Here is an 18,768-nt window from a genome sequence, read left to right on the forward strand (position 1 = left end):
AGGACATGTACAGCAAAGAAAATTTCATACTTGAGTTGGATATCAGAATAAGTGAATACTTGACTGAAATCAATCGAAAACATCGACTGTGCATCGCTAAACTTTTAACCGAATATTCTTAGTCTTTAAAAAATGAACCATAAAGCAAAAAATTAAAAATAAATGAACCTTTATCAAGTGAAAAATATATACAAAATTCAAAGAACAGCACATTTATTGTAAAAATTCGTTTAATATTTATTTACATAGTACATATTTACAATCTCCATACTTGTTTACATATCTTCTACACTGTACTTGTAGGCCTCCTCGGCTACGGCCTGTTTTGAGCTCTGAACATCAAACCATTTCTTTTCATAACCATTTGATCGATCCACTCCATCCCACCGATATCCAGGCGGTATGCCAAATCTATTCTCTGGATATGATCCTTTGTACTTGGGCATAACTGGAACATTTTTTGCCAGCTGTTGATCCTTTTTCTTACTTCGTATGTACTCCAACATTGGATCGTCTTCGCGTTCTTTTTGCTTAAGCATTTCATCTAAATCTGCATCATTTGAATATCTAGCCAATGGTTTACTACTTTCGTATTGATCATCAGATATTTTTGCCTGAAACGCTTCTATTTGCTTAACACCTTTATTCCACCGACTGTATAGTACTTTTTTCTTCTCCTCATGTTCGGCCTTCTGACGTTGAACTTCTGGATCTTCTTCAACATATTTGCGATGTCGGCGATAAGAACTCTTACGGATCTGAACTTCAGCATCACGTCCAGAGACTTCCTTTGACATTTTGCTATACATTTTATCCTCATTTCGGCGACGTTCTTCGGTTTCAACTCTCAATGTTTGAGCATCCTGCAGACCAGCACGCTTGCCATCAAGAGTTTTGGTCATTTTTGATGAAGAAGGTTTATGTGTTGGTGGTGGTGAATCAGATCGGCGGCGATTCCTCGGCGAAGAATCCGGAGATGGGTTTTCCAATTTGATAGACTTTTTGAAGGGATTTTCTCTTTCTCCTCGTCTCGGAGGAGATTGATCTGGTGAATTTTCTTTCTTGATTCGAATGGCAGAGGAATTATCAAAGCGACTCGGTGAAGATTGACCTGCCGTTTTCCTTCTAGGTGGAGATTGATCAGAGTTTCTTCTTTTCTTTGATGGAGATTGTCTGCGTCTAGGGGATTGGTCAATTCTTTTGCGATCCGGAGATCGTCTTCGTCGAGGAGATTGATCAGAATCCTTTCTCGAAGTTTTAGATACTCGCCTTGGTGGCGATTGATCTGAATTTCTCCTTGAACGAGCTGGAGAACGCTTCCTTGGTGGCGATTGATCTGAGTCTCTTCTTGGGCGAGCAAAGGACGCTTTTCTTGGTGGTGATTGATCTCTATCTCTTGAAGGCTTCTCAGAATGTAAATTATTACCATTTATATGGATACGTTTTGTTGGAGCAATTCTAGGAGGAGATTGATCAGAATCTCTTCGAGTTGGCAGTAATTGGCGGCTCTTTGGCGACTTCTGTCTTTTTGGCGATAAATCCTCTCTTAAGTTAGTGATAGTTTCCGCTTTTTTTCCCCACAAATCATCATCAAGATTTTCTTCTTTCTTAATGGCATTAAAACTTTTCCATTTACTTTCGACAGGCTGTCCCGAGGTGTCAACTATACCAACAATTTGGGGAGCATCTTCACCTGTTAACAAGAGTTCTTCATCGATTTGCAAATCATTATTAACATGCATATCATCGTCAATAATTTTTACCGTGGCTTTGGTCTTTATTTTTTTATCCTTTTTCTTCTTTTTTTTATCACCTGATAAATACTTTTTTAAATATTCTTTCTGGTTTATTTTTGTAGACATTTTGTTTAAATTCTATTTAATTAATTCAAGCAATACAGAATTTCCACACAAAAAAAAACACAAACACGATAAACGTTCAGCTTCAGTCGATTTAAACACAAATGTCAAAATGACAAGATTAGGTGACATAAGATCTATCGATATAAGTTATCGAAAGTGGTGCCAAAATAAATTACAAGAATTACTTTATTTAAAAAAAAAAATCGCGTTCGTTCCGGGATGAAAATAAAATTGTTATCACAGTACTCAGAAGGTTCGTTTGAGTACGCCCCAAAACAAATAAATGTTCAAATTTTAAACCCAAATTACTTAAGCCTGGTACCCTAAAATATGTGTTTTGTCAAAATTCGTTTGACATCCACAATAAATAAAAGTCGATGTGTTTTTTGACGCAAAAGCCTGATGACCCTTCAAGCAAGAAAACGGAGTTCAGAAAAGACACTCCGACCTCCGACAGAGAAAAACGGGGTTGCACTCACACACTTGCAACTTCTTGGGTATGAACACAAAGTCGAAGGAGAAATCGTGGCTCCGCGGTGATTCTAATTTCCATACTAATTTGAGCCGCCTTCGGACCCGTTTCTGAGCCGAAGTCAGACTCAGCGCCGCCTGAGACGGAGCGGATTCGGACCGAGGTCGGACTTGTTTGCTTGAAGGGGAGCAGATCGAGATAAATTTATCGATAAATTGTATGGGATAAATTTTAGCTCGACTTAATTTTTTTCGATAAGCCTGGTACGCTGCTCGCGCTAAATTTTAGCTGAGATAAAATTCCCATACAAGTTATCGATAACTTGTATGGGATCCATTTTATCTCTGCTAAAAAATTTCGATAATTTGTATGGGAGCTAAAATTTAGCGCGAGCAGCGTACCAGGCTATAATTTGGATGGGAGCTTACATTTATCTCGGTCTGAGTACTAGGCTTAAAAGTAAATCATTTAATTTAAGGAATTTAAAACTAAGCAAAAATATAAATATGATCAAAAAGTGATTTTTTTAAGCCTACTACGCAGATCGCGCTAAATTTTAGCTCCCATACAAATTATCGAAAAATTTTCTGCAAAGCTAAAATGAATCCCATACAAATAATCGAAAACTTGTATGGGAATTTTATCTCGGCTAAATTTTAGCTCGATCTGCAAACCAGGGGTCGAATTGCCGCACACGATTACGATCATACGTTAACGTTTTTTTATTGCTCTCTCTATTTAATTAGTAGAAGATAGGGACACATAGCTATCATACGTTAACGAACGTATATGCTGTAGTTCGAGCCCAGGCTTTAGAAATAAAAAACAAGACAAGTGTTCGGAACTTTTGCGTTCAATTATTTGTTTAAGCCTGGTACGAGTTCGAGATAAATTTTAGCTCCCATACAAATTATCGATAACCTGTATGGGAATTTTATATCGGCTTTATCTGAGCATTTTATCAATAAACTTGTATGGGAGTTTTCGTAAAATAAAAAACAAGTTTTCGCAAAAGTTCGGGCACCTAAGTGCAAATAACGCATATATGTAATTAAGTTTGTATAAAAATTTGAATTTTGCTAAAAAAAAAAGTAAAAACTTCAACCTGGAAGTGAAAACAGGCCACAAATAGATTTTATAGAAATAAAAAGTAATTTTGAGTTTTGGCAGCACTTTCGATAACATTTTCTTTGTATGTTTTGATCCCATAATTCGTTGGGTGTTGGGATTCCCTCCAAAGCTCAAAAATAAACTGTTGAATTTTACCCCAAAACAAAAACAAACAAGATTTGAACAAAGAAAAAGAACTGGAGTAAAAAATAGGCCAATATGTATGTAATAAAAACAAAGTCAGCGTGATAACAGTACATTATTCAAGTGAGTTATTTGAGTTAAAATTGAAACTGTCAATGCTAATGGATTTAATAACCCGTTTATGTATGTATGTATTTATAATTTATTATATAAACAAACAAGTCAAACACTTACCCAATTCCTTAGATCATAGTTGTTGAAGATTATTTTTTATAGTTGAATTCATCCATTTTTTCGTGGAGGCAAAAATAAAACTAAAACTTTTTCAACATTCACTATTCACCTTCGTCCAATGTGCAATCAGATTATTACTTAAAGAATATATTGCACTTAAATGTTTATTTCTTAATTAATTTCGTGCAATGTTCATACAATTTATCAATATTTACTGGAATCCGCACTGAAGAAGACTGAACAAGATGTTTGTTTTTATATTTTTACTTTTTAACTAAAAAAAGCTTTTCATCATTTCTTTTTATTTGACATTCGAAACTTGTTCATGGCGTAAACTTATCGTAACGTAAACAATTATCGATGAAAGTGAATAATAGAGAGGAGATTTTTATTTTATCGATATCATTGAAATCCTCACTATTTTGCTGGATTTACATAGATCTAGATCTGCATGCAGAAAAAAAGGGGAATAGGAGGTTATTTGCCTGAAATCCGTACGTATAAAGGAGAAGCATGATGCAGACGAACATGTTCGTCTTCGCCATAATCTTCCTATAATCTGCATTTATGAAATTCTCTGCATTTACATCTAATCTCACTATCCAACATCTGTGGTTCCTTAATACTTTGTACTCTTTCAATGCAGATTTGGAAATGTAGACGTATGTATCCACCGTTTTTCAATTAAAGCCTGGTACGCTGCTCGCGCTAAATTTTAGCTCCCATACAAATTATCGAAAAATTTTATCTGAGCTAAAATGGATCCCATACAAATTATCGATAACTTGTATGGGAATTTTATCTCGGCTAAAATTTAGCTCGAGCAGCGTACCAGGCTTAAAGCCAAAGTTATCGATCATTTGCATGGAATTCATTTTAGCTCGGCTAAAATTATGATATAATAAACAATGTATTGAGTTTCGATTTCAATAAAAATATTTTGTGTCCTATATCCAATACAAATTCCACTGGAGAAAAAAATGTTAGCTTTGGTTTTTTATGTGTCTGTAACTGTTAAAAAACAACACTTTGTTCTTTTGTACTTAAAGCCTGGTACGCTGCTCGCGCTAAATTTTAGCTCCCATACAAATTATCGAAAATTTTTAACCGAGATAAAATGGATCCCATACAAGTTATCGATAACTTGTATGGGAATTTTATCTCAGCTAAAATTTAGCGCGAGCAGCGTACCAGGCTTTAGAATTAAATTTTGTTTATTCAAAAAAAAAAAAACTTAGTAGCTTTGAATTTCCTTAGTAGGAAATTATCGAAAATTTTTAACCGAGATAAAATGGATCCCATACAAGTTATCGATAACTTGTATGGGAATTTTATCTCAGCTAAAATTTAGCGCGAGCAGCGTACCAGGCTTTAGAATTAAATTTTGTTTATTCAAAAAAAAAAAAAAACTTAGTAGCTTTGAATTTCCTTAGTAGCTTTGAATTTCGTTTTCAAATAAATTTCTTCTCGTTTCCAAATCGTTCAACTGAAAACACGTGTTTCTTTTATTTCAATTTATTATATTAATCCATGTAATTACAACAGTAACCTATGTCCATTTTACTACTTTTTTTTAAACTTTTTAAAAAACCAAAATATGCAAATTGCTTTATGTATGGTATGGAAAATCAGCCCTATCAAGGTTCCCGTTCGGAGAAAGTTCCGAAACGATTGCCCGTTCCGATCGAAACTTACATTTCTTCCAAGGTATCCACTTCTGAACAAAAAAATAAAGTATACAATCGCATTCATTTGACACATGTGTCAGCATGATTTATTCAATAAATAAAAATCCTTGTGATGCTTAAGTCTTCTTAATTTCAACCAACCTCTCTTGCTGAGGCTTTGTCGCTGTTTTTTATTAATCTACACTAAAAAATCAAAATTATATTTTCATTTTTATATTTTTTTTTCTGTGAAATTCAACTTTTCTGAAAATATTCCGCAACTATTTTGTGTCGGAGAATTTCCGATGAAATTCAAAGCACAACTGTCAAAAAGTCTTTGCTTAGCACACTTCATCGCAATGCGTTGATGGGCGCCATGTTTAATCGGAAGATTCTCCGATATGTCAATCGGAACGGTTAACTCGATAGAAAATTCTCCAAACGGATACCTCGATAGGGCTATATATCTAATCTTTCAAAAAACATCACATTACTGTGATTAGGCTCAAAAAATAAGCAAACCACCACTTTGAAGTTTAAAAACGCTCCCCTGAAAAGTTAAGTTCTTGGCTTATAGGACAAATAAGAACTCACGTGACGAAATGTTCCCAATTTCTTATGATTTAACCCTTTGTTTTCCGGTGGTTACAATAAGAAACCACCTTTTAAACTTTATTTTTTTACTTTTTATCCCAATTAAATATATCAGCAAATACCTAGCTCAGAAGTTTACTAATATAATGATATTTACTAGTGCAATGGATATATTTTTTTCTGGTGCGATATTTAAGAAATATTTAAAGTTTTTTCAACGTTTTTGTAATTTTTTTGAGAAAAAAATTGCTCCGGGCAACAAAGGGTTAATATTATTCGTGGCCGTGTTTCAGTGAAAAAAATCCAGAAAAAATCGCTTTGGACATAAAATATAAATTCGAACAAAAAAAACCCAGTACGTGTAAGTAAGTAATAAAACTAATACATTTGAAACATTAATTGTTTCTTGCGTGTTTTTTTAATTTTATTTCTTTAAATCTATATTTAAAACTTCTTAATAACAATTTAAAATTTTATGAAACAAATTTTCAGTTTATTTAAATTTTCAAATGCATTTCTTTACACTATCTTATAACTAAAATGTTTTAATACAAATGTTTATTTTTTTTAAATACTTAACTACAAAATAACAAATTTTTGCACATTTAATGTTTTTTTTTTCGTTTTAACTTTTTGGTTGTTTTGTAATGTTTAATAAGGAGCACAAAAATAGTTTTCTGATACAAAAAATAATTTTTTTATTCGAATGAAAAATAATATTAAAATAAAAAAAAATGAAAAACTGAAAATATCGACTAGACATGAAGATTAATGTATATTAGGGTGGACCAGAAAGTCCTATTTTTCGGACTAATGTATATACATATATTATCTTCTTTTGATTGCTTATTCTGTTGTGTATAATAGTTTTCAAACGTTGTCGATTTCAAGATATCTATCAAAATCCTAAAGAGCAACTTGAAGATCGGCATCGTAACGCGATTTTATGTGGCTTACCACTGAAATCCGACGAAAGACCAGCTAAAGTTGAAAAAGCCATTTCTGCCAAGCTACACCTTCAACTAACTTCATATATCGATGCCTTTCATCTTAAACAAAATCTACATATAGTAACTGTGTTTTGCTTATCAAAAGATTTTCTCCGATGGAGGAAAGTAAATTACTTGCTGTCTTTAAATCGGCACCAAAAGAACGAATGTGAGTCTTCTGATCTTAACAACACTTCAACAATTTCTAGCCGAATCTACATAAATGAGAGCTTAACTCATGAGAACAGCTCTTTTTAAGAGAGTGTGGGAACTGGGGAGCCAATTGAAGGCCTACTTGTTTCTAAGAGCAGCTTAGGAACTTCGGAACTAAGGCCGTGTGTGAATTGCGTTAAATAGTTAACACCGTGTAAAATTTTTGACACTATTGAGATGAATAAAAAAATTTCAAAAAAAAAAAATGTATTGTTTAAAATTTATTCTGCCTTTTTTCTGCCATGATACTCCTTTTTAATAAAAAAAAAAAAAAAAAAAACAAAAAAAAACCATCTGCAAAAAAAATTTTACTCAAATTTAACCCGGTCCCAGAGCCCAGTAAATTTTTAACAGCTGAAAATTTTTTTAGTCACCTCAATAGTGTCCAACATTTTACACTGTGTTAACTATTTAACGCAATTCACACACGGCCTAACTCTTTGAAACATTTTAGTAGGCTTGTGTTGATCGCCAACTGAAAACACACAAGAAAACACACTTGACGGTTTATAAAGCTTTGAGAAACAAGACTTTTTGATATCTTTTGTGAGGAATTGTCACGCCCACAAAAAAGGTTAAAGAAAGTTGTCTTTTCTCTTTATGGAGTCGTTGTGTTACAAATGTTATAATTAAAAATGACTGCATAGTTATTGTACTTTTTTATCAAAAGCACACACTATGGACGCATGGAGAAAAAAGTTTCGTTATTAAAATTCTGAGATGTGGACCTCTAATCAGTTGATGAAGTTTTTTTTTTAATGTGTATAAATATTTAATGTCCATAACTTAGCAGTAAAACTCCTTGGGTTTCTCTAGCTTTTATTTAGAACTAGTAAATGTATTTTGTTGTTACTTTTGAGCTTATTTTTCCAAATGAGCCAATAAAATTGAGATTTTAACAGACATAAGCGATCTGTATTTGGTTCATTGTTTTAGCTGTTTATGTTGTTTTTATTAGTTCTATTTTGCCAATCCAAAAAAACTTCTTCGTTGTCTGTTTGTTTCTATTGAAGTAATAGGCAGTCTAATGGCTGCAAATGAGTTTTGAATTGAGATCGTTTGATTTTCATAGTTTGCTATCGTCCACATTATGTTAATTTGTGATAATCAACACGCTTGGTCAACAAAGTATAGTGAATGTAGAAATGTTGCTCAATAGCGCTGCTAAACTGTTGTGCACCCGAACGCAACCCGATTGAAGTCGATAAGATCAAAGAATTTTGCAAATGTTCCTGTTCGCAGACAGTGATGGCAGTTGAATTCAAAAATGATATTTCACGTGTTGATCGACATAATATGGACACACCTTAATGTTGACTTTCAAAGGCTTTTATACTAAAAAAAACTTTTATCTCTCTTATTAAGTTTCGAAGTTCTTCTATCAATTTAATTTTACAAATAATATTGCACAAAAATTTATCAAATACACAACAGAACATGCTTTTACAAAAATAATAATCATTGCAATCTTGGTATCGTTTTCTTAATTCTATTCATATGAATCACTCGTACCTTACAAAACTAAATCGCGCACTCAATAAATAGAAAATATATAATATTTTATAAGTTATACATAAAATTTGATTTTTTTTTTGTTCAGCGTTGAATTAGAGTTAGTTCTTAAATGTTAGTTATAAATTTACTTATCACTGCGTTGCTTTTATATTTAAAATAATCATGTTCTTATAATATACATACATCATAATTTGTCATTTACTTCATAACTTTGTTTAATAATAATATCTAAAGCGTCATTTTTAATGTTTGTGGCAGGACCAAATATATGATGTAAGGTTAGGGAAAAGGGACATTTGTTTGGGGGGTGGATGCCAGCATAAGCGGGTGGACAGTTTTCTCTTTTATTTTGTTTAGATGTGAGAGTAAAATATGAATTATATAGTAACTGTGATTTCAGCTTACGATTTTTTGTTGTCTTCGAGTGCGTTTTATATCCCCTTTTAATTGCTAAACAATTTTAGTCCAATGATATTCCTCGAATCCATGAACTTAGGTCACTTGTATCGGACTCCATAATAATTTCTTCGGGTTCATCATTAAGGAGGATGTATTGTGCGGCAGTTCTTCCACTTAAATAGGCACCATGTACGGTTGAATAAAAATTTGAATGTGTGTGTTCACCAGCAAACAGCACTGCAGGCTAGATAAGTATAAAGAAAATAAAAATGCAAATTATTTTTGGTTTTTATTTAGATAAATTAAAACACTTGCTTTCATTTGATGGGGATTTGCGTAAAGAGGTTGTGCGAGATTTTCAATATCCTCTTGAGATGCTCCTAGAGGTATTGATGTATATGATCCTCGAGTGTACTGTTGAGATTTCCAGCTTGTGCTATATAGTGAAACGTAAAGAACTATTAAGACAAGAGAATAATATAAAAATTGAAGGAATTCAATGTTTTTTATTCTTGTACTAAAATTTCTAAGGATTTGCAAGTTATTGTTAAAATTACTTCGTCCTTGATCTTAAAATTGTGATTAGAAAGTTTGAGCTCCACCTACAGTCCAAATCAAAATTAATAGAAAATTGAAAATTTTTAAGTATATTTAAACTTTTTTAAGGTCGATTAAGCTCCACATTCTTGCTATTATATATTCTTGCATTTGTTCAGTTTAGAATAGGGCAAGTTGAGAATAGGAATAGAACGAATTGTAGATTGAATGGATGTTTATTTACTTATTATTTTGGTTATGAACTTTTAAAAAAAGGTAAACAAATTTCGAAAACTTTGTTCAAAAACTTACCATATACATTTCTTTGGCTTTGGAACGAGAGGATCCTTCAGAAATATTTTAAGAATTTCAGTGCATTTTTCTGCAACTGCTTCTTGCGACAAGGTCTCCATATATTCAGCTTCTTTACCAGACAACCACCCTAGCAGAAGTGTGTCGGTAACCTTGGCAAATGAATATATTTTCTTATACCAATGTTTACTCAAATAATCGTCAGAGGATCGATCTTCTACAGTTAAATCACTTTCGTACTTATCATCGTCCCACAAGAGCATAACTTCACTAATTTGAGGGCTTAAAAATGGTCTTTCATACTCCAAGAATATTTTGTCTACCGTACCATACATAAGGTTTTCAATAGCTTCCTGCTTATAGTGCGGCAATTCAGGATCGAATAATGTTTTCATTGTTTCTTTGAGAACGCCCAATGGGACTGTACATATCACATGATCGGCAAAAAATACCCTTCCGTCGTCACAAATAACTCGAACGGGTGTTTCAACAGGATCGGCATCAAAGGAGCCTTCCCGGCTCGAGCTAGTTCCGGGAGGAGGAAAATCCGTTACAGTTTTATCAGAGTCATCAGTATCGTCGTTTTCTTCATCTACTGTCTCTAAGCCACTGCTGGTTTTCTTCCTTTTCCAAAAGATTTTCTTTACTGGACACCGCGTCACAATTGAGTCGGTTGGAAGCGATTGTATCAGCGGCTTTAGTATTGAACTGTAGCCAGAAGGCGGCACTATATTGCCACCTTGCAATTCTGTATAACTACCTAATTCTAAAAGGTCGACTTCATCCATACTATGACAGCCGGTAATGCAGGTTTCACGTTTCAATAAACAATTAAAAATCAACTTTTTCAGTCGTTTTTCTTTGGGATCTTCAACAGAACTTAGATAGATTTCTATTTCATAGTTGATATGCTCACCGACACTATTGATGTCGGGCGGTGGGCTAAACTGGCATAGGAAGTATTCATCGCAGCGACGAAGAAAACATACATAGGCTTCATAGATTTCTTGAAGAATACCAAAAGGAACTTGAGCACCATCTTCAGTGGTAGCCACTACTTTATGCGGTTTAGGTATGTTAACAATATTTACAAGACCTTGTTGTACAGCCAACTCAAATATGGGATTGCCAAGGACACCGTGAATCCAGTTTGCTCCAAGTTCAACCTAAAAAATAAAATAAAAAAAAAGAAAATACTGTATACAAGATGATTCGTAAAGTAAAGTGTTTCATTTGTTTGGAGACAAGAAAACAAATCACACGGATTATTTTTCGAATTAAGTAAAAAACAAAATTCACACAGTTGTATTTGAAAAAGTGGGTGGTATTTTTGTATTTGTAGTTTGCACTTATCGAGTTTAGTTTTAAATTGAAGATAAAAAACGTCTACTTATGGAAACAAGAAGTTTTCCCAGTCAATAATTGGAAGTTTGGTCACGCAGCCTGTTTTAAGGTAAGAAGCGTTCTTCACTTCTGACGTTCCTCCAGGCTTGGGGGTGAAACAACAAGCTTTGATCCGTAAGACCTCTAAAGGGTCCGTTATAGCGATCAGAAAAATGCATCAGGAAAAAAGAAACAGTATGAAATTGAATATTTTTTCCTGATGGTCGTTTACAGCGATCAGGAAAACTTACACATCCTTCCTGATTGAAATACATACTCCGTTTATAAGTCCGATTTAAAGATCTAATTGAATCTGAATCGAAATTTCGAGCCAGGTAGATGACTATACAAGATCGAGGAATCGAATTGAAATAGAATCGATAGAAAAGACCTCTGAATATTGATTATTACCTTTAATTTGACACTAATATCGTCATTTAGCTCTATGAGATGCACTTCACCACGCCAAACGTGCCAGGATGCGGACGGGAAGACCTGGGGTTTTCGTAAATATTAGTAGCCCTCTTTCACTTCCAATTGTAATTTTTCTTTAGCTCGATGAGTTAAGCGTTTCTACAGTGGCCGCCCGGCCACGTCTTTGGGTTCGTCTGTCGAATGTTTGGACACGTATAAAACGGCTGTCAAACTAATTTTCAGAAAAATAAATTGGCATTTTTAATGTTTGCATGCTTCATTGTCAAAAGAATGGTTCAAAGTTCTTTTTATAGACCAAAGAACTGATCCCACAAATTTGCAAAAATAGTTTTATTTTGCATGATTTTCCATTTTTGGAGATGCTAGGTTTCTCCTAGATGCTGCTATGCCTGGTCTTCTCCTTAGCTAACATGAAACAATTTGAGGAGGGATTCAACATTCTTACTTTTACTTTTTTCGGTACGGTTACTATTGGATTTATAGACTAGCTCAATTGCGTGTAAGATCTCCTAAGTCCATATTTTTGGGTTCTTTTATGTGTGAAGTATTGGAAAAACCTTTTTATTTCAATGAAATCATCTTTAATGATTTTTTAGATAAATATTTTCAAAGCATCATTAAACATACGGCAACAGTGTCTAGAACCCATACACAAACAAGCAGGATTTTAAATATATACTATGTTAAAAAATATATTAAATATAACTTAAGCCTTTACTTAAGTTAACTTGAGGGTTAAGGCAATAAAAACATTCTATTCTCATTTTTACCTACTGTATATTTTTCAAATTATTTTCAGATCTATAGATTTCATTCGACATATTTACACTCCTTTTCATCATTATAGGTACACAACTTTTCAAATGTTCATTAATCGTTCGACCCCAAAAGTGGTGCGTGACCTTATAAAGTTTTATTGTTTTTTGATAGTTTAAAATGTTAGGAAAAGCAACGGCTAAAATTATTTCAAAATGAACCATAACTTTTCCATTGTTTTTCTTGTAAAGTATTTTTTGAGGAAAAACTAGTTATTTTTTTTCTTCATCAGAATAGGTACACTCTTGTTATCTTTATTGTTTTTGTAGATTTCGGAAAAATTGGCCTTTAAAACAAATAACTGGAGTTTCCGAAATGTAATTTAATAATCATACTACCATTTTGAAAAACATGTGTGGATTAACATCGCCAAATTTTGGCGAAAACACATTGCTATATAAAATAAAGAAATGGTATGGTGAAAAAAAATTACCAAGTGTAAATATACTCTATCCAGACTTCAGATACAAACATTCTGGGGGTAAAAAACCATGAATTGTGATAAAAAAAAAATGGCAAAAAACTCTCTAATGTCGAATTTCTTTCAATTTTTTGAATCGCCTCAAAAAAATCGAATTTACAGAGAAAAAATTTTCTGACGACAATTACGAGAAGAAAAGTCACAATAATTTGACTTTTTCACAAGAACTATGCCAGGAAAAAATATATTTTGGTCGCACATTGTTTTTTTTATTTATTTCATATTTTTCCGCAATAAAAATACGATATTCAATTAAAATTTACTCTTTATTTAAAGTTGGTGTTCTCAAATAAAAAAACAACACGAAGAAAACTTTCAGCTTGACGTTTGAGAAATGTCAAATGTTCCAAGTGTGTGTGCAAATCCGTGTAAATCTCTCAAAAAAGAGGGATTAAAAAAAATTCGAATTCTACTTCGTTTGAGGCGAATTTTTTTTCTATGGAACATGATTTTCAGAAAAAATTCGCTTCGATCGCCGAAAATTCGATTTTTCAATTGAAAGGAATTCGACATTAGACGAGTAAATTTTTACATGTGCTACCAGTTTTGGTGAATTAACGACAAGGATAAAAGTGAAAAACAGTTGTTATTTGTAATTGTAGGACAGTAAATACAATGGTCACACTGGTCAACAAAATTTAACTTTTTTTTTGCCACAAGAACCAAAATATACTTTTCTAGTAGTTTTTGGGATGCTGAATCCGAATCTGAAGTCAGAAAAATTTGATTGGCCTCCGTTTTTTAAATGTTACCGTTATAACATGCTAAAAAACGTCATTTTGACTGTTTTCGAGATTCTGTTTTTATGTGGGGTAATTCATTATAAACAAATTTGTAACGGTTATTATAATAACATATATTCTTCTTTCAAAAACTGTTTTAATTATCCTGATATCTCTTTTATTGCTCGAGATATCTTAAGTTTCATTTAATAAGCCAAAGAGAAACTAAACTTAATCTAAAGTATAAGTCACTGGTCACAGAATTTTTGCCACAAGAACCAAAATATACTTTTCTGAAGGTTTTCGAGTTGCTGAACTCAAATCCGCAATCGGAAAAATTCTTTTAGCCTCCGTTCTTGAAATATAACCGTTATAAAAAAAACCCTTTTTTTTGCATTTAATAACGGTAATATTTCAAGAACGAAGGCTAATAGAATTTTTCTGATTGTGGATTCGAGTTCAGCAACCCAAAAACCTTTAGAAAAGTATATTTTGATTCTTGTGGCAAAAAAAGTTTAATTTGGTTGGCCAGTGTTGTTTCTGATTCAAAGACCGCTACTTAAATTTTAAATATCTCGGGCAATAAAAGAGATATCGGAAAGATTTAAACATTTTTTGAAAGAATAAAACTAGCTCTTATAGGCAACGTTACAAATTTATTCATAATGAATTACTCCACATAAAAACATAACCTCGAAAACAGCCAAAATTACGTTTTTTGACATTTTCTAACGGTAATATTTCAAAACCGAAGGCCAAGCAAACTTTTCTGTCTTCAGATTCGGATTCAGCACCCCAAAAACTACTAGAAAAGTATATTTTGGTTCTTGTGGCAAAAACCTTGTTGACCAGTGCATTAGTCCCAATCTTCTAAAATGCGTGATTTTTGAAAAGACACTAGCACTAAACCACGAACAGAATTGTATGCGTTTAAGGTTTTTGAAATCCTATATCACATAAAAAGTTGAGTGGTATTTCGAGTTATTTTTGGACCGCCGAACATTTAATTTTGATGTCAGTGGTGAGTCAAACTATCAGTTTTACATTCTGCGAAAGGAAAAACCATTTTGAGCCCAACTTCATAGTTAAATAAATTGCACGACTGGGGTCGCACGTACTTGCTCTTATGCTTAAAGTTAACATTACAGTATGTTAAAGCTTTTTATTCAAGAAATTAAAATTTGATATTTTGAAGAAATTTCATAAGTAGTATAAAAAAATTAAATCTGTTTTTATAATTATTTAAACTCCGTTTTAAATTATCTTAAAAAAAAAACAAATATGCCATTTTATTTCTTGTATAAAAAGGTATTTTTAGAAAAAAATTTTCGAAAATTGTAGGAGCCGTTTTTTAAAAAAATAGTTTTTTATATATAAAAATTTTTTAACATTTTTCAAAAAAAAAGTTGGGATGCCATTTTGAAGAAATAATTAATTTACTCATTAAAACTAAATTTCAAAATTTTTCATTAATCCGTTTTCAAAAAATTGATTTTTCAAAAAAAAATTTTGAAATATTTTTTAAAAAACCAAAAATGCGTTTTTTTTAAATTTTCTAAAATTTTTATATATTATCTTTACTTACACACTTTTGTATAAAAATTTTCATTTGAATCGGGTTAATGTTGTACGAGATATTCAGAAACGAAAAAAACCGTTCTATGACAGGTACCGTTAATAACGGTATAAAAAATATTTTTTTTATTTAAAAAGTTGGCTCTTATGTGTTGTACTACACACAAAAATTTTAATCAAAATCGTTAGAGCCGTTTTTGAAAAAAATTAACTTTTCTATTTCCGTTATATGGCAGGTACCGTTAGTTTTGGTCATAAAAAAAATTTCAATTTCCCCTCTAGGGAATCACCAAAAACTGCTAACTACCAAGTTTGAAGAAAATCACTTCACTCGTTTAGGCTGAAGCTCCACATAGAGACAGACAGACAGACAGAATTGCCGGACCCACTTTTTTGGCATTCTCCATCATCGTAATGTCATGTAAAATTGTTATCTCGAGTTCGATTTTTTTTACGAATCCTAAACTTGCCCTATAGTACCTATATCGCAAGTAAAAAGAAGTGCTAAGGCATGGAAGAAAGTAATCTACTATGATAATACTGATAATGAATTTCAAACGTGAAGAATGATCACAATTATTTATAAATGAATTTTCAAGAAACTTTTTCTTAATTCTCTAGTATTTGTGTGGGAGGTGGCGTGGTCCTGCTGAAAAATTCAGTATACTGGTCGTATACTGAATTTTTGAACAGGACCACGCCAACTCCCACAAAAAATGCTCTGTAAAATATTGGGAGAAAGTGCAAAATAAGGAAGTACTTAAGTATAGAAAACAGATCTGAACCTTGTTGAAAATGTTTGGAAATGGCTAGCCCGTACCGATAAAATTTGTGATCGTCGATTTTAAGACAAAAATATTTCCTAACCCACCATTTAACAGTTTAAGCCTGGTACGCTGCTCGCGCTAAATTTTAGCTCCCATACAAATTATGGAAAAATTTTAGCCGAGCTAAAATGAGTTCCATACACTATCGATAACTTTTATTGGAATTTTATCTTGGCTAAAATTTAGCGCGAGCAGCGTACCAGGCTTTAGAGAAAAGATTCAGATATATCGCATGAAGAGATTTAACAATGCAATTCCTGGATAGTTTTGTTATTTTTTTATGAATATAAAGGCCACTATACAAATAACAAAATAAGTTAAATACATTTTCAAGAAAAACTTAGTTTAAAGTCATTTCATGGACCACTATGACTTCATTCTTTATGTGTACCTATTCTGATAAAACAAAAAATTAACTCAGTTTTTTTATATAAAATGCTTTGCCACAGAGAAACGAGAAAAATAACCAGACGTTTTGAATTATTTTTATTTTCTTGATTCTGCTAACATCTTAAACAATGACTTGGCATCAAAAAATTATTATTTTTCCTGCACTATTAGGAAAAAACTAATACTAAACATTTGAAAAGTTGTGTATTTATTCTGATGAAAAGGAGTGTACTTGTTTTTTATTTTTTTGCGCTATAGATAAAGAACGCAAAATAGAATAGCTATATAGCGGATTACAAAACAAAAATATTTTATTAATGAATGAGTTCCCGAGGAACATTTCTACATCCGAAATTCTGAAGTGCAAGAATCTTTGAGTTATGTTGCATTCAAAAAATTTTCATACGAAGCCTCTTGGTTATAAACTGCTTACTCGCTGTGAAGCGTGCTGCAGAAAACTCTTTATTTTTGTACTGCTTTGCAACGCATATTAAACCCTCTGCGAGATACAAGATACAAGAATGAATATTTTGAGTTGTAAAAAGATGTCCTTTATTACTAGATAAGGCATAACGGATGCCAGAGATGGTGATCAATAGAAAACCGCAGAAATGACTCTTTATTAATGGCGATCCCAATTGGACAGTTTATGTAGTGTAGTGCACCTAAGTGGTTTTCTATTCTATCATACAGTGTAGGAACGTAATTTTTTTGTTTTCATGAATTCTATTCAAATTATTTTCAGAAAGCCAACAACGAAACGCAACAAAATATCAATCTGATGATTTAATTTGTGACAAATAAAACGCATTCACTTGGAGTAAAATGACACAAACAAAACGACAAAAGGCAAACCCACATTTTTTCAAGGTCATGATTCTTAAAATCAACAAAATTACACAGCAAATTCCTGTCTCTTATAGAATTTCGTCATCGAACGTGACGAAATAAAAATACAATTCAAATTACGCTATTACTAAAGATTCTGACCAGACGAGATATCAAGGCAAGACACCCGGTAGTTAAATAATTTGGCAGCAAAACTAATATTTACATTTATAGAACAGGGAAGTGCATTTTATTTTCAATATTAGATACGAAAAATGGGCAGAGTCATACAACAAATTGCAGATGAGTGTTTTGGGAATGGGAATCTGCTGTTGCGCTGCTTACATAATTTTCTGACTTGCCCCGAAATGAAAGACGAAAAAATGGAGAAAGTGGAGAAAATAATTAAAATAGATATTTCGGACTTACATTTTGTTGCGCCAGAGGAATTGAGACAATTCGTCCACCAATTCGACCGCGAGCTTCCAATATTTTAAAGCTATCGATGCCATTTTGGAGGAGATGGTTTGCTGCGGATAATCCAGCCATGCCAGCACCAATTATGAGTACTTTAACTTTATTGCTTGGCGAAGCACCACTTCCAGCTGAGGGCGTAGACTCCGTGTCCTCAGCATGGGGTTTATTTTCATCCTCGGAATTACTCATATTGCGGTGGGAAAAATAATGTTTTTCCAATTTTTTATTTAATGGATTACCACAATCCAAGGGGATCTGATTTTTTCACTTCTTTAAGAAATAAGGTGTTTTTTTCGCATTCGCATATGTATGACGACGACGAATGAAAAAAACTGACAGAAGAAAAAATAAATGTTTTTTCATTTCTTTTGGTTATGCGTTGACAACGAGTTCGGAAGGGCGAAGAAGGATAAAAAAGAAGTGCGCATCCTCTGTTTTATCTTCTACTGAAAAAGCAAAACACCACTAAAAGCCGGTGCGAAGGAGAAATGTCAAAATATTTTGTTTTTTATTTTTTTTCTTGTAATTTGTTGCAAGGGTTTTTAAAAACCCATTATTGATGGTAATGTGTGTGTCTTGGAAAATCTTTCTTATTATTAAATTTTAATTAAGCAACCTTTTCAAGAATATTTGGAGAAAAATGGGAATATGAAATTCTGTTTCATTTATGAATAACGAAAGTAAAATAAAAAATAATAAAGAAGAAGAGGTAGAGAAAATGGAAAAAGCGTTCACTGACGAAGAAATTCTAAACGAGACTCGATATCATATCCCTAAGCAGTGCTT

At 32.6% G+C, this 18,768-nt stretch overlaps 3 protein-coding genes across 4 annotated transcripts in view; all 3 read right to left on the bottom strand.

Annotated features, from left to right (window-relative positions):
• LOC129917149 (protein CREBRF homolog) overlaps positions 1–4,055 on the bottom strand; it is a 67,425-nt gene extending 63,370 nt beyond the window's left edge. The window contains exon 1 of the mRNA XM_055997529.1: positions 3,823–4,055. The gene's annotated coding sequence lies outside the window, so the exon portion shown is untranslated. The remainder of the gene's footprint in view (positions 1–3,822) is intronic.
• Positions 197–2,388, bottom strand: LOC129917150 (BUD13 homolog). Its single transcript, XM_055997534.1, has one exon. It carries the CDS (start codon positions 1,860–1,862, stop codon positions 276–278), a length of 1,587 nt encoding a protein of 528 aa, XP_055853509.1. The 5' UTR covers positions 1,863–2,388; the 3' UTR covers positions 197–275.
• Positions 4,056–7,374: 3,319 nt separating the features above from the next.
• On the bottom strand, positions 7,375–18,499 carry LOC129913977 (peroxisomal N(1)-acetyl-spermine/spermidine oxidase). 2 transcript variants are annotated; one of them, XR_008772121.1, is made up of 5 exons: positions 17,935–18,499; positions 10,049–11,214; positions 9,515–9,635; positions 9,206–9,443; positions 7,375–9,141 (listed from the first exon to the last, which is right to left on the bottom strand). XR_008772121.1 is itself a non-coding variant. In XM_055992994.1 (4 exons), the coding sequence occupies exons 1-4, from the start codon at positions 18,169–18,171 to the stop codon at positions 9,261–9,263; spliced, it is 1,707 nt and encodes a 568-aa protein (XP_055848969.1). In that variant the 5' UTR covers positions 18,172–18,499; the 3' UTR covers positions 7,375–9,260. The 2 variants fall into 2 exon arrangements, 1 of the variants encoding a protein (XP_055848969.1); XM_055992994.1 differs by having other exon boundaries at positions 7,375–9,443.
• Positions 18,500–18,768: the final 269 nt, after the last annotated feature.

Source organism: Episyrphus balteatus, chromosome 3 (genome assembly GCF_945859705.1).
Source record: "Episyrphus balteatus chromosome 3, idEpiBalt1.1, whole genome shotgun sequence".
NCBI lineage: Eukaryota > Metazoa > Arthropoda > Insecta > Diptera > Syrphidae > Episyrphus > Episyrphus balteatus.